The 16,867-nt window shown below is 33.5% G+C and overlaps 2 protein-coding genes and 1 pseudogene across 4 annotated transcripts; all 3 read left to right on the top strand.

Annotated features, from left to right (window-relative positions):
• Window positions 1-1,561: 1,561 nt before the first annotated feature.
• LOC120152531 lies at window positions 1,562-4,867 on the top strand. Of its 3 annotated transcripts, none has more exons than XM_039164735.1 (3): window positions 1,562-1,648; window positions 1,878-2,243; window positions 2,910-4,867. In XM_039164735.1, the coding sequence occupies exons 2-3, from the start codon at window positions 1,894-1,896 to the stop codon at window positions 4,777-4,779; spliced, it is 2,220 nt and encodes a 739-aa protein (XP_039020666.1). In that variant the 5' UTR covers window positions 1,562-1,648; window positions 1,878-1,893; the 3' UTR covers window positions 4,780-4,867. The 3 variants fall into 3 exon arrangements, with proteins under 3 accessions (XP_039020666.1, XP_039020665.1, XP_039020664.1); XM_039164734.1 differs by having other exon boundaries at window positions 1,622-1,701; XM_039164733.1 differs by having other exon boundaries at window positions 1,643-1,701; window positions 1,872-2,243.
• Window positions 4,868-8,900: 4,033 nt separating this feature from the next.
• On the top strand, window positions 8,901-9,797 carry LOC120152550 (late embryogenesis abundant protein D-29-like). The gene has a single exon (XM_039164747.1). It carries the CDS (start codon window positions 9,105-9,107, stop codon window positions 9,666-9,668), a length of 564 nt encoding a protein of 187 aa, XP_039020678.1. The 5' UTR covers window positions 8,901-9,104; the 3' UTR covers window positions 9,669-9,797.
• A 2,662-nt stretch (window positions 9,798-12,459) lies between these two features.
• Window positions 12,460-15,163, top strand: LOC120152509 (annotated as a pseudogene).
• The last annotated feature ends 1,704 nt before the right edge of the window (window positions 15,164-16,867 follow it).

Genomic DNA, 16,867 nt, shown 5'->3' with positions numbered 1-16,867 from the left:
AGAAATTATGTTCATTTAATTGTTCGTATTCATTCATTCGCTTGTTCAATTAAAGGTAAACGAACGAATATGAACATACCCTCGTTCATGTTTGTTTATAGGCCTACCGATTATTTTAAAACAAGGGTAAACTACACCCGTGGCTACTTGATTATTCAAGATTTTATCTTATCCTCAAATCTTTTAATTTTGTCAATTTAATTATTTGACTTTATAAATGATGCCAATAAAATTATACGTGGTTAATATTTTAACGATGAATTGATGTTGTATTTAATAAAATTAATATAATTATACATTTAATCATTATTACTTATAATTTCTATCATTTGAAGAAAGATTATCATTTGAAGAAAGATTTTATTGTGTAAGTAATGATGACTAAATGTGTAAAAATAAGGATTAAATGTATAACTAAATCTATCTTATTAATTATCACGTCAATTAATCAATCAAATGTTAACGACAAATAATTTACTGATATCATTTAAATAATTAAGGAGTTTAATTAATAAAATTGAAATATAGATGTTTAAATTAAAATTCCTTATAACTGAATGATCACAATTATAATTTATCCTTAAAACAAATACAAAAATATATTATTTAATAAATTTTTAACGAAGTGAATAATTTCAATGGTAAAAAAATTATTATTTTTTCTAAAAAATATAAACATATATTATCTTATAATCACATCAAACTATTCAAAAAAATAAAATTTTAATATTCTTTCCTTAAATAATATCTATTGAATTAAAATTATGTTAATATTATATCTTAAATTAGTATAATAAAATACATCTCATTAAATCAATAGTTAATTTTGTAACTATTTGTAGCTAACAAATGTTTTTTCTTTTAAAAATGTATAGGACTAAATTGAACTGTGTTGTGGTATGTGGAGCGGTCAAATGATTTTACCAGTTATGAAACCAATGTAACTAGGGGGTTTATCGAGCGAGTCGATTACAAGTTGGGCAGTGCTCGACTCGGTCTCGTTAAAAAATTTTGTTGCTTAACTCAATTCGTTGCTCGTTAAGCTCGTTAAAATTTTGCTCGACTCGTGCTCATTAAGAAAATGTGTTGATCGACTCATTGTTTGTTAAGCTCGTTGCTCGACTAATTGCTCTTTAAGCTCACCAATTTTTGTTAACTATAAGTAAAATCTACTAATCCTATATAAAACTTAATATAAACATAAATTAATAAATTCAATCAAAAAAAAATATCAAAAGAGTGTTTAAAATAAATTCAAAATCCAAACACCAAAATAATAATTAGGATTTGATTTTTGGATGTAATAAAATAATAATTATTAATGAATAATTTAGTATTTTAATTATTTATTAGAAATTCAATAGATTAGTCATTCATTATATTTTTTATAATTTATTAGTAAATTAATAATTTTTTGAATGAAATAATTTTTAAAATAACTATTAAAATAATAATAACAATAATAATAAATTATTCACAAAATTATTAAATTAAATTAAACTTTACTCGATTATGCTCGTTAAAGTCTCAAATCGAATTCGAATCGAGTGAATTGGAGTGCGGAGGTGCTCCCTATATAATGAAAGCACCCCTAAATGAAACATAAAAACAAAAGTAAAAGCCCTAATTCATGAACCAGTCCTTCCAGGTAATTCTCTTCCGATTTGACGCAGTCCAAATTTTGCCCTAATTAATCAGCAGGTTCTTCATTTCCTTTCTCCCTCATCCTTTGAATTTCAATTTCCCTTCTTGTTGCCCATCCTTTTGTTTGTCCATTTTCCCCCCTAAATGTATCTTATTTTCTGCAAAAAAGATTCATGCGTTATTATCGTTTAGAGGATATATTGATTGATTAAAGACAGATTTTTATGTGTCAGTTTTATTATTATCGCAATGACAATCGGAAAGCTGATCGTTGTATGTCAATCCGGCGGAAAGTTCACCACCAATGCCGACGGGACACTATCTTACTCCGGAGGGGATGCCCACGCCACCAGTCTCACCGTCGACACCAAATTCGATGATTTCAAGTCCGAGATTGCTGATATGTGGAAGTATGACCTCGATTCACTCACCATTAAGTACTTACTCCCCAACAATAATCGCACCCTTATCACCATTTCCACTGACAAAGACATTCAGCGCTTCCTTGAGTTCCATGAAGACTCTGCTTCTGCTGATGTTTATGTCCTCACGCCAGCGCCTCCTGCTCCTAGCGACGTCACCTCCACGCCTTGTAGCAGGTCAAAAACCTCTCCTTTGCACACCCTTTTCCCGTTTTCTTCTGTCTTGTGCTTACAGTTTCTTTATTGTCATAAATTGTTAAGAAAATGAAGATTTATGATCAGATCATTTTAGTTTCAGTTGTTTTGTTTTCAAGTTTATATTACAAAATATACGGGGAATATGGATGTAAGACTTATTGAAGGTTGTGGATTTGAGAGTGTAATGTAGAACATAGGAGCATGAATTGTTAGGTGTTTGGCGTAGAGCTGAAAATGAGATGAGACATTATCAAGTTACTTGAGTTCGACTTGGTCAAAAGTCGATCAAAATTCGATTTGAATGGACGTGAACTCGAGTTAAGATCATAAGGAGCCGAAATGAGCTAATTGATACCTGACTCAAAAAGTTCGAATTCGAACTTCAATCGAGCTAAGTCTGAGAATGTTTCCAACTATTTTTTATTTCGAGATGAGTTTGACAATTTTAAGCTTGCCTGCTTCTGAGTCGAGTCGATCTCAACTTTGAACTTCTTGAGTCAGGTCGAGCTCAGCTTTGAACTTTTCGAGTCAAGTTGAGCTCAACTCAATTTATTTAGTCCTATTTGGGGGTTAAGATGATGGTTCAGTTTTGGGGATTGATTTTTTTTACATTTTGTTTGCTTAAATAGTCTGATACCTATGCAGGTTCAGTCATACAATGCCCAATGTATCTGTTTCTCCGGTTGATGCTCCTACTGATGTTGCCGCCGATGAACCTATCTATACCGCTGATACTCCTATGGATTTGCCTTCTGGTGCAGAAGACACCGAGAATCAAAAAACACCTCGGATTTCGCCGTGGAAGAGTTGCATTACAGGAGTAGGTCAGAGTTTTAAAACTCGACATGAACTTCACGATGCTTGGAAAAAGTTTTCTTTAGCACACAGTTTCCATTACAGAATTAATCGCAGCAATGGAAAGCTATTTCATGCAAGTTGTAAAGCTGAAGGGTGTCCTTGGGTCTTGGGTGCGTCAAAATTGTCTAAAACCAATTTGTTCAGGATTCAAAGGATGAATGACACCCATACCTGTGGTGTGGGATCGTTACGAGCAAGTGTCTCGGGGAAGTTCGTTGCGAGTATTGTAAAGGAAAAGTTACGAGATACCCCGACTTGCAAGCCAGTAGAAATCATCGACTATATTCGACGGGATTCTGGGATCGAGCTAAATTATTCCCAGGCTCACAAGGGGATAGTTGTTGCACTAGAGGAACTTCAAGGTTCACATACAAAGGCTTATAGTCAATTGCCTTTGCTGTGTGAGAAAATATTGGAAACAAATCCTGGCAGTGCTGCCATTCTCAACACCAAAGAAGACTCGAGTTTTCAACGAATATTTGTCGCTTTCCATGCATCACTCTATGGATTCTGGAATGGTTGCCGCCCTCTACTTTTTCTTGGCTCCACATCTTTGAAGTCGAAATACGGGGGAGAACTGTTATCTGCCACTGCTTTGGATGGAAATGATGGTATTTTTCTAGTAGCTTTTGCAATAGTAGATTTATTGAGCGATGATAATTGGCATTGGTTTCTTCAGCAGCTGAAGACTGTGCTCTCTACTTCTCATGAGATAACATTCGTAGCAGGTATGAAAAAGGCGATGAGTGAATCCCTTGGGTCGGTATTTCCGAATTGTTTCTATGGTTATTGCCTGCATCTGCTAACAGAAAGCCTGAAAAAGAAGTTTAAGGGATCATTAAGTCTAGGGGTTGTTCGCGTGCTAATTTCGGAATTTCATAAAGCCGCCTATGCTTCAACTGCTGAAGAGTTCAAGAAGTGCGTCGAGACGATAAAAATTGTATCACAAGAGGCTTACGAATGGGTCCTCCAAACGGAACCTGAGCACTGGGCAAATGCATTTTTTAAGGGCGCTAGGTACAATCATCTTAAATCTAGTGTTACGGAATCATTTTATGACTGGGTTTCTGATTTACGTGCAATGCCGATTACACAAGTGATCGAAACGATACGCCGTAAAATGTTGGAATTCATCTGTACACGGAAGATGGACTCAGATCAGTGGTCATCAAAGCTTACCCCCTCTGCAGAGGAAATCCTCCGACGAAGTCTTGTCGATTCACGTTCTCTTGAAGTAGTACTTTCACCCGACAGTAGTTTCAAGGTTCGTGATACTTTGGACGTAATGCATGTTGTAAGCCTTGAAAATTGGGAGTGTAGTTGCAGGGAATGGCAGCTAAACGGCTTACCGTGTTTGCATGCCGCGGCAGCGATCGAGCACGTTGGCAAGGATGTGTATGATTATTGCTACAGATACTTTACGACCGAGGCTTTTAAACTTACGTATTCCGAATCCATAAACCCGATTCCATCCTTGGACGGGTGTACGGAACAAGAATCGTCGGAAGTGCTTGTGCAACCCCCTGGCATAACCCGTCCGGTGGGACGGCCAAGTGAAAGAAAATCCGCAGATAAACCCAAGCAAGCTGTTAAGAGACGGTGCAGCAAGTGCAAAAAGCTTGGCCACAACAAAAGCAAATGCGACCAATCTGCTTAGCTTAGGTGTAAAAGTTGTAACTTGTTGCGTGTAGTTTTTGTACTAGTTAATCCATGGAATCCAATCAGAACCAGGTATTTATGACCCACCTGCCAAATACTCTTCGAAATTCTCGATCGTTTGCTAATCAACGTTTAAATCAGTACAAATGTCGTATTCAAACTCGAAACATCTAAAAATAACAATCATCTTTTTAATAATTTGTTTATGTCTATTACTTCAACAAGTTGTTTGTTTGTAGTCTAGTGCTAAATTGTTTAAATATTGGATATACATTTTAATTTAATCACTTGTAATATATATAGTTATGATATTTTGATTCTAGCTCAAGCAAAATCTATTATATATATTAAATCAAATTCAGATTTTAATTCCTATATTATGCATAAATATCAAATTTAGTTTATGTTTTTAGCTTAATACTTTGTTTGTTAAATCAAATTTGGCTTGTAATTCATTACCTTTTGGGTAAACTACATAAATGACCACATAACTATAGGATGGGTTGCAAAATTACCACCATTTTAAAATTTGCGTTAATATGACCATTAAATTATTTAAATGGTTTCAATATAGCAACCTGTCGTGGACACTAACGGAAGTGTTTACGTGGCAGTTAACAAAATTGGTATAATTAGGGCACGAGTTATTGTAAAGTTACATATTCGTGGCCCTGGAACCCTGCTTTGTTTTCTTCCATTTTGGTCACTACTTGTGTATGATTTGTTTCCTAGGATTTTCATTTAATGCAATTTGATCTTGATTCTATTTTCAATTTGTCTAATGCCTTAATTGAGCATTAACTTTAAAGTCTTTTATTCTAGTCATGTATTAAATTTGTAGATTAAATCCCCTAGGTTTTAGGATTAATCAATTTGATCAGCAAAATTAATTAGGTCCAAATTTTAATTTAATTTAATAAATTTATTTCAACAATCAAATTGTGGCATCTGTCATAATCTTATGATTATAATAGAAATATTAACTAATATATATATATATATATATATATATTATAACTTGAATATTAAATTATTTTTTAATGATTTCAAATTTATAATCATTTAAAAATAAATATGAAAACTATATAATTGATTCCTAAATATTAGATTTATCTTATTTTTTAAGGCTTGCATGATTACTAAATAATTTTGGGTTCAAATCCAATTAAGTTATTTTAATTTTTTTTCTATCTAAACTTGAACAAGTTGTATAACATATGTATTATCTCAATAATAAGCGTGAGAATTAGCTCGGTGGTTAAGACATGCTCTAGTTACCCTTGGGACACAAGTTGGATTCCCTTGGGTGTTAAAACTCATCTTTATTTATTTTTACTTCAATTCAAAAGGTGGCACACGTCATCTTTTGATTGGATTGAAAATTTATTAAATTAAAATTTAAAAAACCCTCTAATTAGATTGTGACATGTGTCACAATTTGATTGGAGAAATAAATTTATTAAATTAAATTGAAATTAGTACCTAATTAAAATTTAAGAATTAAAGTTAATATTGGTGATCAAATTGATTAATTCTAAAATCTAAGGGATTTAATCTATAAATTTAATACATGACTAGAATAAAAAGATTTTAAATTTAATGCTCAAATTAATTAAATAGACAAATTAAAAGCAAAATCATGATCAAATTGCATTAAATGAAAATCCAAGGAAACAAATCATACACAAGTAGTGACCAAAATGGAAGAAAACAAAGTTGGGTTCGAGCACCGCGAATACGTAACTTTACAAGGACCCGTGCCCTAATTATACCAATCTTGTTAACTGCCACGTAGACGCTTCTGTTAAATGCTAACGTCATGTGATTATATTAAAAACATTTAAATAGTTAAATGATCATATTGACGTAAATTTTAAAAGGAAAGTCATTCGCTACCCAACCTATAATTATGTAGTCATTTATATAGTTTACCTTTATATTTTTTAACTTAATAACTCTTTTATTAAATAGAGAGATTATATTTCTATGACAAATGTTGAGATTTAAACTAACATAAAATAAGACGTTATAAACATCTTTAATCACTTGACTAATTTATTAATTTTTAATTTAATAATTTTAAATCCATATAATTTGATTATATAATCCTAACAAATTATAATTTAAAAAGAAAAAAATACTAAATTAGAATGTAACGATCTGAACGGGGTTTCAAATTAGAACTGGACACTTTCACCATGTTACTATATCCCGAATCCGACCCGATTCTTTATTTATAAATATATTGGGTGTTTGGTAAACAACTTTTTGAAGAGTTTTTACATTATTTGAGTATAAATAGTTGATTAGTAATCAAACCCTCTATTTTTAGTGTTTGATAAACACCTTTTTGAAAGAGTTTATTGTGCAAAAATAAGCTGAAAAAGAAAATGCTTGAAAATCCAGCGGTTTGGAAAAGCTGATTGCAAAATAAGATGTTAAATGACATATTTGACCTTATTTTTTCCCATAATTACATAATTACCATAAATAAAACCTAATATAATAAAATAACCTTCATCCTAATATATTTAAGTTAAAATTTTATTTTATTATTCTATTGAACCTTAAATATAAAAATTATTATATTAAAAACTTAATATTCTCTCATTGGTATACCACTCATCTCTTTTCTTTTTCGGATTTGTTGATCGATGGCAACACAAACTTTAATGTTGGTTGTCGACTGTCGGTATTATTTATTTGCTTTTTCTATTTTGCATCTTTATTTTCTTTTTCTTTTTTATTTTCAATAAGTCTACATGTGTTGCACGTTTTTCATCAACCTTTATGACACGTTTTTATGCCTTTTGACATGTTTTTTAATTCTTCGGCCGTCTTTTGTTTATCTTTTTTTAAGGTTGATTTAACATCATAAAGACTGATCAAGATGACGCTTATTTGATATCTAGTGATATTTCCTGCTTTGAACCCTCAGATTGGATTTAGATAACCAATTTGTGTTCATGGATAACTTTTCACATCGCTTGAGTCTGATTTGTGGTTTGTCGGTGGTCTGTCAATAGTTTAATCTCCTTTTGTGGTTTGTTTGTCGATGCAATCAGATCTATTTGTATGTATCTTTGTTCGAGTTTTTTTGTTAAATTTAATCTTTCTTAAGTTACTATTTTGTTTCAATGATTATTGAAAATTTTTCTAATTACATTGTGATTATAAATCTTTATTGTAATTTATGATATTTCCTATTTTGAATAAAAGTAGTTAATTATATAAAAATAAAAGTAAAAAGAATGTAATGTTGATACTTTATACAAAATTAATATCAATCTCACAAGATTAATATTTGTATATATTAAATTTAAAGAATATATTCAAAATTTTTAAAAATATTCACTAATTTTCTTAATGAAATTTTAATTCATTGTCAAAAACATTTTATTTAAATAATTTCAATCAAATAAAGACTAAAATATTATAAATATATATATATATATATTAGGGATGGCAACTCAACCCGAATCCGACGGGTTCCGACCCGACCCGATCGGGTTGGATTTTTTTTAAAAAAAAATTGGGTTCGGGTCGGGTCAGGTTTTTTTTAAATGTACTGTTCGGGTCGGGTCGGGTCGGGTTTAGGGTGAAAAAAAATCCGACCCGACCCGACCCGAAAAATATATAATTTTATCCTATATATTAGGGATAATTACAATAATGTCCCTCTATATATAATTTTTTTCAATTAAGTCACTGTTTTCATTGAATAAATTTTTTTTTATTATTATTTCGGGTCGGGTCGGGTTTCTAAGTCATATATTCGGGTCGAGTCGGGTGAAACCTTAATTTCGTCGGGTCGGGTCACAGGTGAAAAACCCTTTCTTCTCGGATCGAGTCGGGTGGCCCAAAAACCCGACCCGACCCGACCCATTGCCATCCCTAATATATATATATATATATATTAATAACAAAATATATCATATTCTTATTTATTATTTTACTGATATAAATTATCAACTAAATTTTATATAAATAATTAATCAAATCAAATCTACCGACTATCAACAATCAATTGTTTTGCCAAACACCCCCACTCTTCTGGAGTTTTCCGACCATGGGGAACTCCTAGTCCTTGGACACAGAGACGTACCGCTTTTCACCTCACCACCTAAGAACTGATACGTGGAATGCCGAATTTCGGCACTTGGCAACCTCACACGTCTCCCGGTTATCCACGTTGCATGACAACAGCCCCCGTCGCCTCCTTTAAATTCACAGCCCCCATAGTCCAACTCCATCATCGTCTTCTTCTTCCATCTCTGAAAATAGTATAATCTGTTGCTTTACTTTTAACCCCATATTACATCAATGGCTTCCAAGGAAGTTCCGGTTTGGTTTCTCATTCTGTCAACACTCCTAATCGGCACCGCTGTCGTGTGGTGCACGAGCGTCGGCCACACGCCGTCGACGGATGACGACGCTAAAGACTACTTGAAGATGAAAGCCAAGACGGAGGAGGCCACGGATGAGATCGACAGGCAAACACAACAAGCCAAGGATGAGCTCAAGAGCAGGACACAAAAGGCCACCGATAAAGCATCGGATATCGGAGAAGAAGCCAAGGAGTCGACTGAATCGTGGACAGGATGGGTTAAAGGCAAGATACCGGAAGGTCTCGGGTTCAAACAAGGCGAAAGTGCTCAGAGGGAGGAAGAAGCGAAGGACAAGGCGGCGGATGAGGCCGAGAAGAGGAATGCTCAGACGGAGGAGGGACTCTCGTGGGCGGCTGCGGCCAAAAACAAAGCCGGAGAGACCATGGAGGCGGCCAAGGAGTCGATAGCTTCGAGTTACGAATCTGCTAAGCAGAAGTCGCAAGGGATGAAAGATAGTTCTGTTGACAGCGGAGGGCGTGAACGTGACGAGGAGCTCTGATGTGCCTGCCGCAACGACGATGCCACGAAGTTGAAGGACTATATGACGTGATGTATAAACTAAACCTGTTGGCTTGTGTTTTAATTTTGTACCTTTCTCTTAATAATAATAATACTTCAAATATTTTAGTACTAATAAAAAAATTTGTTCCCACTTCTATTAATTTATTCCAATACAACATTATATGAGATCATGATTATATACGGTTGAATTTGAATTTATAAAATTTTATCATAAATTTTTAGTAAAAAATATAAAAATTAAAAATATATAATAATTTAGAAAAAAAAATTAAAATATATAATAATTTTATATAATAATTTAAAAAAAATTAAAATATATGATAATTTTATAATTTTAGGAAAATGACCGTCTATTTTATCTCTGCTTATTTGCATCCCGGGGATATATCAATCTGCATATTAGTCTATGTTCTTGGAAAAAGAATGGATTTTTGCTAAGCGCACTCTATGACCTCAACATGTTTAGCTATTCCATTATTATTATTTTAAGTTTGAATAAAATAATATTACGTGAAGAGTTTATTTACATTTGTCGTAAATTTGCTCCCATATATTTTAATTTGATTTGAGTGATCATAAAATAATATTTATTCAAAATATTTGATTTGTGAATTAAATATTAAATTTAATTTAGCAGTTAAATGTGCATATAACCCCAATAATCATATATAAATATATTAGGTTTAATATAAAAATAAATGTTCAAATTATATTTTTTTCTATTTAGGTGTATAAATATTTTCAATCGATTCAAGTATCTAATTTTACAAACATTACATGTTATCATTTTAAGTGTCTCGGTAATAATAACCGTTGAAAGAGTCCATTAAATCATACGTGTCACTTTTAGATAATTTTAAAATTTTTATTTTAAGAAATCATTTAAAATACTATTATATTTAAAACCCAAAATTCTCTTAAATTACAAAAAAAAAAACCCAAAATTTTAAAAATCTTAATTTTAAATACCTCTGCCGACACAGGCTGCCACAGAGCTTCTAGGATAGTGTCGCCATCGTCAAACACCCACCCACCCATCGAGGACCATCTGTTGACCGGCTATATCTCAATCCCTTAAAATATCTAAAATCCTTGACATTTAAGTCCCTAATCCTAAATTCTTATTTCCTTCCTACCCAGCTTTCTATCACCGATTACATCAAGGAGGTGGGCCGTCATTCGTAAATCAAGCAGTGGCGTGAGGTTGCAGATAGAGGTGCACAAAATCTGAATATCTGATTTTGTGAAAAAAATATTTGAAATCGAATTTAGGGAAAATCGTTTTTTTTAACCGGATCGGATATTTTAAAACCGGATAGTATAACCGGTTTGAGAAAAAATTGGACAACCGGAATTTTTACCAGATTAAAAACCGGTTTGAAAAAAAATGGATAAAAAACCAGTTTTTTATTCGGAAAAAAATCCGGTCTGGGTTTAAAAAATTGGATGACCGGATTTTTTACCGGATTAAAAACCGGTTTTTTTCAAACCGAAATCGGTTACACCGGTTACATCATCCGGCCCTCCAAACCGATTATGATCCGAACCGGTTTTTTTATAAACCAGTTTTTTGGCTTAGTGAAAAAACCGGATCGGTTTCTATCCGATCCGGATCGAATTTAAATCCGGCTATGTGCATCTTTGGTTGCAGGGATTAGTTCGGGGGAGTTATACATTACGACATAAAGGAAAAGTGTTATTAATTTTATTATTATTTTTTAATAAAATCGATAAAAATTATCAGAAATATTATTATTTTTAAATAAAATATTAATGTTCTTAATATTTCCTGTAAAATGTTTAATAATAATAAAATCAGTAGAAAAAATAACAAAATTGGTAGTATTCTATCAAACCCATAAAGCGCCCAATAATAATAAAACTGATAGAAATAATAATGTTTACAGTAATTTTGACCGGTTTTGTTAAAAATATAATAATAAAACCGGTAACGTATTTCCTTAGCCGAATATTAAAGCTGTCGGACGTGATCATTTCCCGATTAGCTCCCCTTTCCCCTTACATGCACAAATATCGGTGATAAAAATATAGGGTTTTGGGTTGTCGGGTTGTCGGGGGTTTAACGTTCTTTGGTTCATGTTCTCGTGACTGTTTGGTCAGGTGGAGGTACGATCGAATGGAAGTTCGACTGACGGGAACGGGGGCAAAAGGCGGTGGTTGTCGTTGGTATATAAATTCAAATTAAGGTTTTCAAAGTTTTTGTTTCCTTTTAACATTTAAGAAAATTTTAGGTTTTTTTAATTATAATTTTATTTTTTAAAATAAAATTTTTAAAATCTTCTAAATACGTCACATGTCATTTAATAAAAAATTTAACATTTGTTATGCTGAGACACTTAAAATGATAATATTTATAAAGCTAGATACATGAATTGACCGAAAAATAATTTAAACGCCTAAATGATAAAAATGATATGATGTGAACACTTACAATTATTTTTATTTTAATCCAATATATTATTATAGAAACTTGATTTTTTTTTTAAATTGATCAAAAGTAAAATTAACCTCATAATTAAGTGATACCGGCCTACCCTTACATTTTTACCATGCAAATTTTGGTATTTACTGTCTATGAAAATCCTCCTAATTAAGATACTAAGCCTTCATTCCCGGTAAAGCATAAGATTTTATTATCCTTTTGCCTTTCTTCATCATCTCCTTCCCTATATATTCTCCGTATTTGTATCTATAAATATTGTTTTTAATAGACCAGACCAGACAAGGGACAGGGACAGGGACAGGACAGGAAATCGCTAAACAAACTGGTTTGGTGATTTCCTCCTCGGTCCTGCCTGTTCTACAACATCCTATATTGTCTTTGTATATATTTATTTTTTTGTGCCAAGATCTCTGCTAGTCATATTAGTTTCTGATTACATTCGAAATCGAATATTGTTTTCTTCGTTTACAAGAGTCGAATTCGGCAAATGAGAGTTCTGAAATTGGGGAATTACGAGCTGGGGAAGACGCTCGGAGAGGGAAGCTTCGGCAAAGTTAAATCGGGAAGCAACCTCCACTCCGGCCAACCTTTCGCCCTTAAGATCCTCGACAAGTCCACAATCATCCAGCTCAACATCACCAATCAGGTATACATACATGTAGGGATGGGTATGAGATCAATCCCGACGGGTTTCGACCTGACCAGATTTTAATCGGTTTTTTTTTAGAAAAATATGAGTCGGATTGAATTCGGTCGTGGTTTTAGAGAATAAGCTCGAATTTGGTTGGATTTAGGATAAAAAAATATACATACATATCCAACTTGAAAATAATGTAATTGTACCTTATATGTTTAAGAATAATTACAATAATGACATTATTAAATTAAAAACTCCATATATTATTTTATTGGAAAAACAACCCCAAACAACATTAATTAAAAAAAATCCATAAATTATCCATGTAGGATGATATCGTGTTTTGTGAAAAGCGATGTCAGACCTCACGTTTTATAAAATTGAGGTCCATCAACTTTTCAGATAACTTTATTTAATTTTTAGGTAAATGACACAATAAATACATGAATATTGCTTTTCGAAAAACACGAGATCTGATCTCACTTTTCACAGAGTGCGAGATCATTCTACGTGGACAGTTTATGATATTTTTAAAAAAAAATATCATACGAACCCTCTTAGAAGCAAAATCGTGATTTTTTTTAAGTTTGGCCCCAAATTGTTGAGCCTCAAATTTTGGGACTGTGATGTGTCACATACCACACTTATAGATGGATGGGTTGTATGTATCATGTATGTATCAGTTGCAGATACACTAAACTCTCTAGGGGAGTAAGTGCATCCTCATTATTAAAAAAATTATAAAAATTAGTTTAATGGGTTAAAGTAGGAAAAAATATGAAAATTTGCATAATCAATATTATTTTTTAAAAGGTGTATTAGATTTAGACCTACTAGGAGGACTCCCCTACCTTCTTCTACAGTTCATTTCTCCTCCTCTCTAGGTAGGATTGGAATTAGGATTAGGATACATGTATACGTATGTATGTATTGAAGAAGACACATATCTATCTTAAAATCCGAATTTCTTAATGTTAGTTATCAATTTTATTGACGATGTTGATTATAAAGTTTTATTTGTGACCACTTATGCAAAAACTTTTTTATTATTAATATATATTTACCCATTTTAAAAGTATTTTTAATATGTCACTGTCGGTACGTGATTTTGTTGTGGGATTTCTCAGGTTTCGAAAGGGGTTACGAAGATGCCAAAAGAGTTATCACCTGGTGCATGGGGCCTGATAACAAGGATACTTGATCCGAACCCTGAAACCAGGATAACAATGGCGGATATCAAAGCTGATGAATGGTTCAAGCAAGATTATACACCTGCTGTACATTACGATGAGGAAGACGATATATACATCGATGAAGAAGCCTTCTCCATGTCTGAAATGGTATGAAACATCAACAACAACAAAATTTTTCATCTTTTGATTCCATAATTTGCAGAACTTCAACGTAAAACTGATGGGAGTAAAACATATCATTTGATGAAGGGATCCGACGGAACCGAAGCACCCCCTCGTATTAATGCTTTTCAGTTGATAGGAATGTCCTCGTCCCTGGACCTATCTGGCTTCTTTGAACAATAGGTGAGACCATCCATCCATCCATCCATGCATGAATACATACATACATACATGCATACATACTGATTGACAAGTTATATGTGCATGCAGGATGCATCTGAAAGGAAGGTCAGATTCACATCCAATCATTCGGCTAAGAACTTGCTTGCAAGGATCAAAGATACTGTAACAGAGAAGGGATTTCGAGTCCAAACGAAAAATGGAAGGGTTAGTACACTCTGTGGCAATATATATATATATATATGTATGTATGGTGCTCAACTTGTAATGCTTCTTCTATTTTCAGCTGAAAGCAACACAGGAACAGAATGGCCAGACATGTCTCGGCAGTCGTCTTTCCATTACAGCCGAGGTAATTTTCGAGTTGGTATCGAATCGAAACGTGTGCTCTTCGAGCAGATTTATCACTAATTTGATGATTCTGTAACTCTTTCAGGTGTTTGAGATAAGCTCGTCCTTGCATGTGGTTGAATTAAGAAAATCATACGGTGATTCTACATTTTACAGACAGTTATGCAGGAAGCTGTCAAATGAGTTGGGCATTCCACAAAGCCAAGTGCTGGTGTCCACGTAGATATTTCATAAGTTCGTCTCTTTAGCATAAATCTTGCATCTATCTCTACGTATAAGGGATTATCGGGTACAAGATTTCGTGCGACGGGGGCTTTCCTCGGCCGGAACAACCGCTCCTCCGGGCTGCAGCTTTAAAGGACATGAGTTGTTCTTCTGCAATTACTGTCAGTGGTATAGGTAGTTGTGTAGAGTCAAGATGGTTGAGGTTCCAAGATTCCGACAAAGAATCCGACTTGTATACAAACACCAAACGTACTAGTTGAATTCATATCATTGCCTCATTGGAGAACGGAGCAATGTTATTCCAATTATTTCAATATTATTTGATTTGAATTATTTTAATGAATTCAAAATTTTAATTTTACCACCCAAGTCTTACTTATAGTATTATGAGTTAATTTTATCTCACATTTTCAAACTATAACCTTTATTTTAAAGGATAAGTTTCGTAATACCTAATTATCAATTTTGGTATGTTTTAGTACCTAATCTTTCGATTTTTTTCAAAACCGTACATAATGTGTAATTTTTGATTCGTTTTAGTACCTCGTCGTTAAAAACTTAACGGGTGATTTGCACATGACACTTTTTTATGGGTAAATTACATCATTATCACTTAACTATCTTCTCACTTCTATTTTGGTCACTAAATTTATTTATTTTTTGTTTTAAATTACTTAACTTTCAAATTACTAATAATTGAATCACTCTAACTTTCAAATTTATTTTTCTATTTTTAATTATATATTAATAAAATAATAATATAAAATGTCATGTCAAAAAAATTGTTAATAAAATAAATTAGAGTGATTAAAATAGGAGCAATTTGAAAGTTGAGTAATTAAATTGAAATTTTTTAAACTTTAGTACCAAAATAGGAGTTAGAAGATAATTGAGTGATGAATGACGTAACCTACCCATAAAAATGTAGTCTCGTTAAGTTTTTAACTTTACCCATAATTTGTCGATTTTTGTTTATAAGTGCAAATTTAACTTTCCCCTCCCCGATCAGTTAATCCAAAAATCCCCAAATCCCTCTCCCCGTCGATCTCCCTTCGCAGCCTCAATCTGTCTTCGTTTGCCCACCGTTCGCGACTCCGACACCACCTATAGGCTTACCGTCAAACGATGATCAAAACCCGGCCCTTAGCCCGTCGTGAAGCGGTGTTGTTCGCCGTTAATCACGTCGTGAAACCCGTCGAATAAAACCCCGATCGTTACTCATTTTCGGCGATTCCAGTCGAACCGTCGAGTGTCGAGTCTCATCGTTGTTGCCAACGGGTTCACCAGTCTGTTCCGCATAAAACCTGACCCTGGGTCACCGCACCGTCGTCGTTCTCGCCGGTGACCGTGTGTAAGTTTCGGGTTTATAGTTTGGTTAAATTTATTCCGGTTTTGGTTGATATTTTTGTTTCATTTTGGTTTGAATGATGTGTTGATGCTCAAGGTGTAATTGGCCGATCAATCGGACATCCGTCGCCGTCACACGCGCCCTCACGCGCCGCTGGGTGCGTGTGGGCCTTTTCTCGGCTGGAGAAATTTCTAGAACCGGGTCGACCCGCCTGCCCTACCCGCATTCCCAACCCGTCTACCTGGTCCAGTCACCGAGTCAACTCGGTTCGAGTCAACCTGTTGACTTTGACCACTGACTTTTACCGTTGACCAAAAGGTAAACTTTTTCGAAAAGGTTATATTTTATGGTTTTCGACGACCTAAATCCTAATTCGAAGTCCGTTTTGCCAAATTCACACCCGGTAAGTAATTTTTCAATGTTTTACCTTCGGAATTCAATATGGTTTTTCAATTGAGTTCAGTTTCTGACATAAATTCGATTGCTTTGTATCTGAGAAAATATTGGACGTTAAATTCAAGTTCAAGGGCGATCAAATGAAGTTTAAATGGTCGATCAGTATGTCATAGAAACTGAAGTAATGCTCTACTACCTTTTATATGCTTTTCAGACTCAT

This window comes from Hibiscus syriacus, unplaced genomic scaffold (genome assembly GCF_006381635.1).
Source record: "Hibiscus syriacus cultivar Baekdansim isolate YM2019G1 unplaced genomic scaffold, ASM638163v2 tig00111092_pilon, whole genome shotgun sequence".
Taxonomy (NCBI): Eukaryota; Viridiplantae; Streptophyta; class Magnoliopsida; order Malvales; family Malvaceae; genus Hibiscus; species Hibiscus syriacus.
This window is presented reverse-complemented; position numbering and strand designations above follow the sequence as displayed.

Excerpts from the sequence above, each read along its gene's own strand:
- LOC120152531 (XM_039164735.1), top strand. The coding sequence starts at position 1,894 with ATGACAATCGGAAAGCTGATCGTTGTATGTCAATCCGGCGGAAAGTTC. Across the intron at positions 2,244-2,909 it reads ACCTCCACGCCTTGTAGCAG|GTTCAGTCATACAATGCCCA; the intron begins GTCAAAAACCTC and ends ATACCTATGCAG.
- LOC120152550 (XM_039164747.1), top strand. The coding sequence starts at position 9,105 with ATGGCTTCCAAGGAAGTTCCGGTTTGGTTTCTCATTCTGTCAACACTC.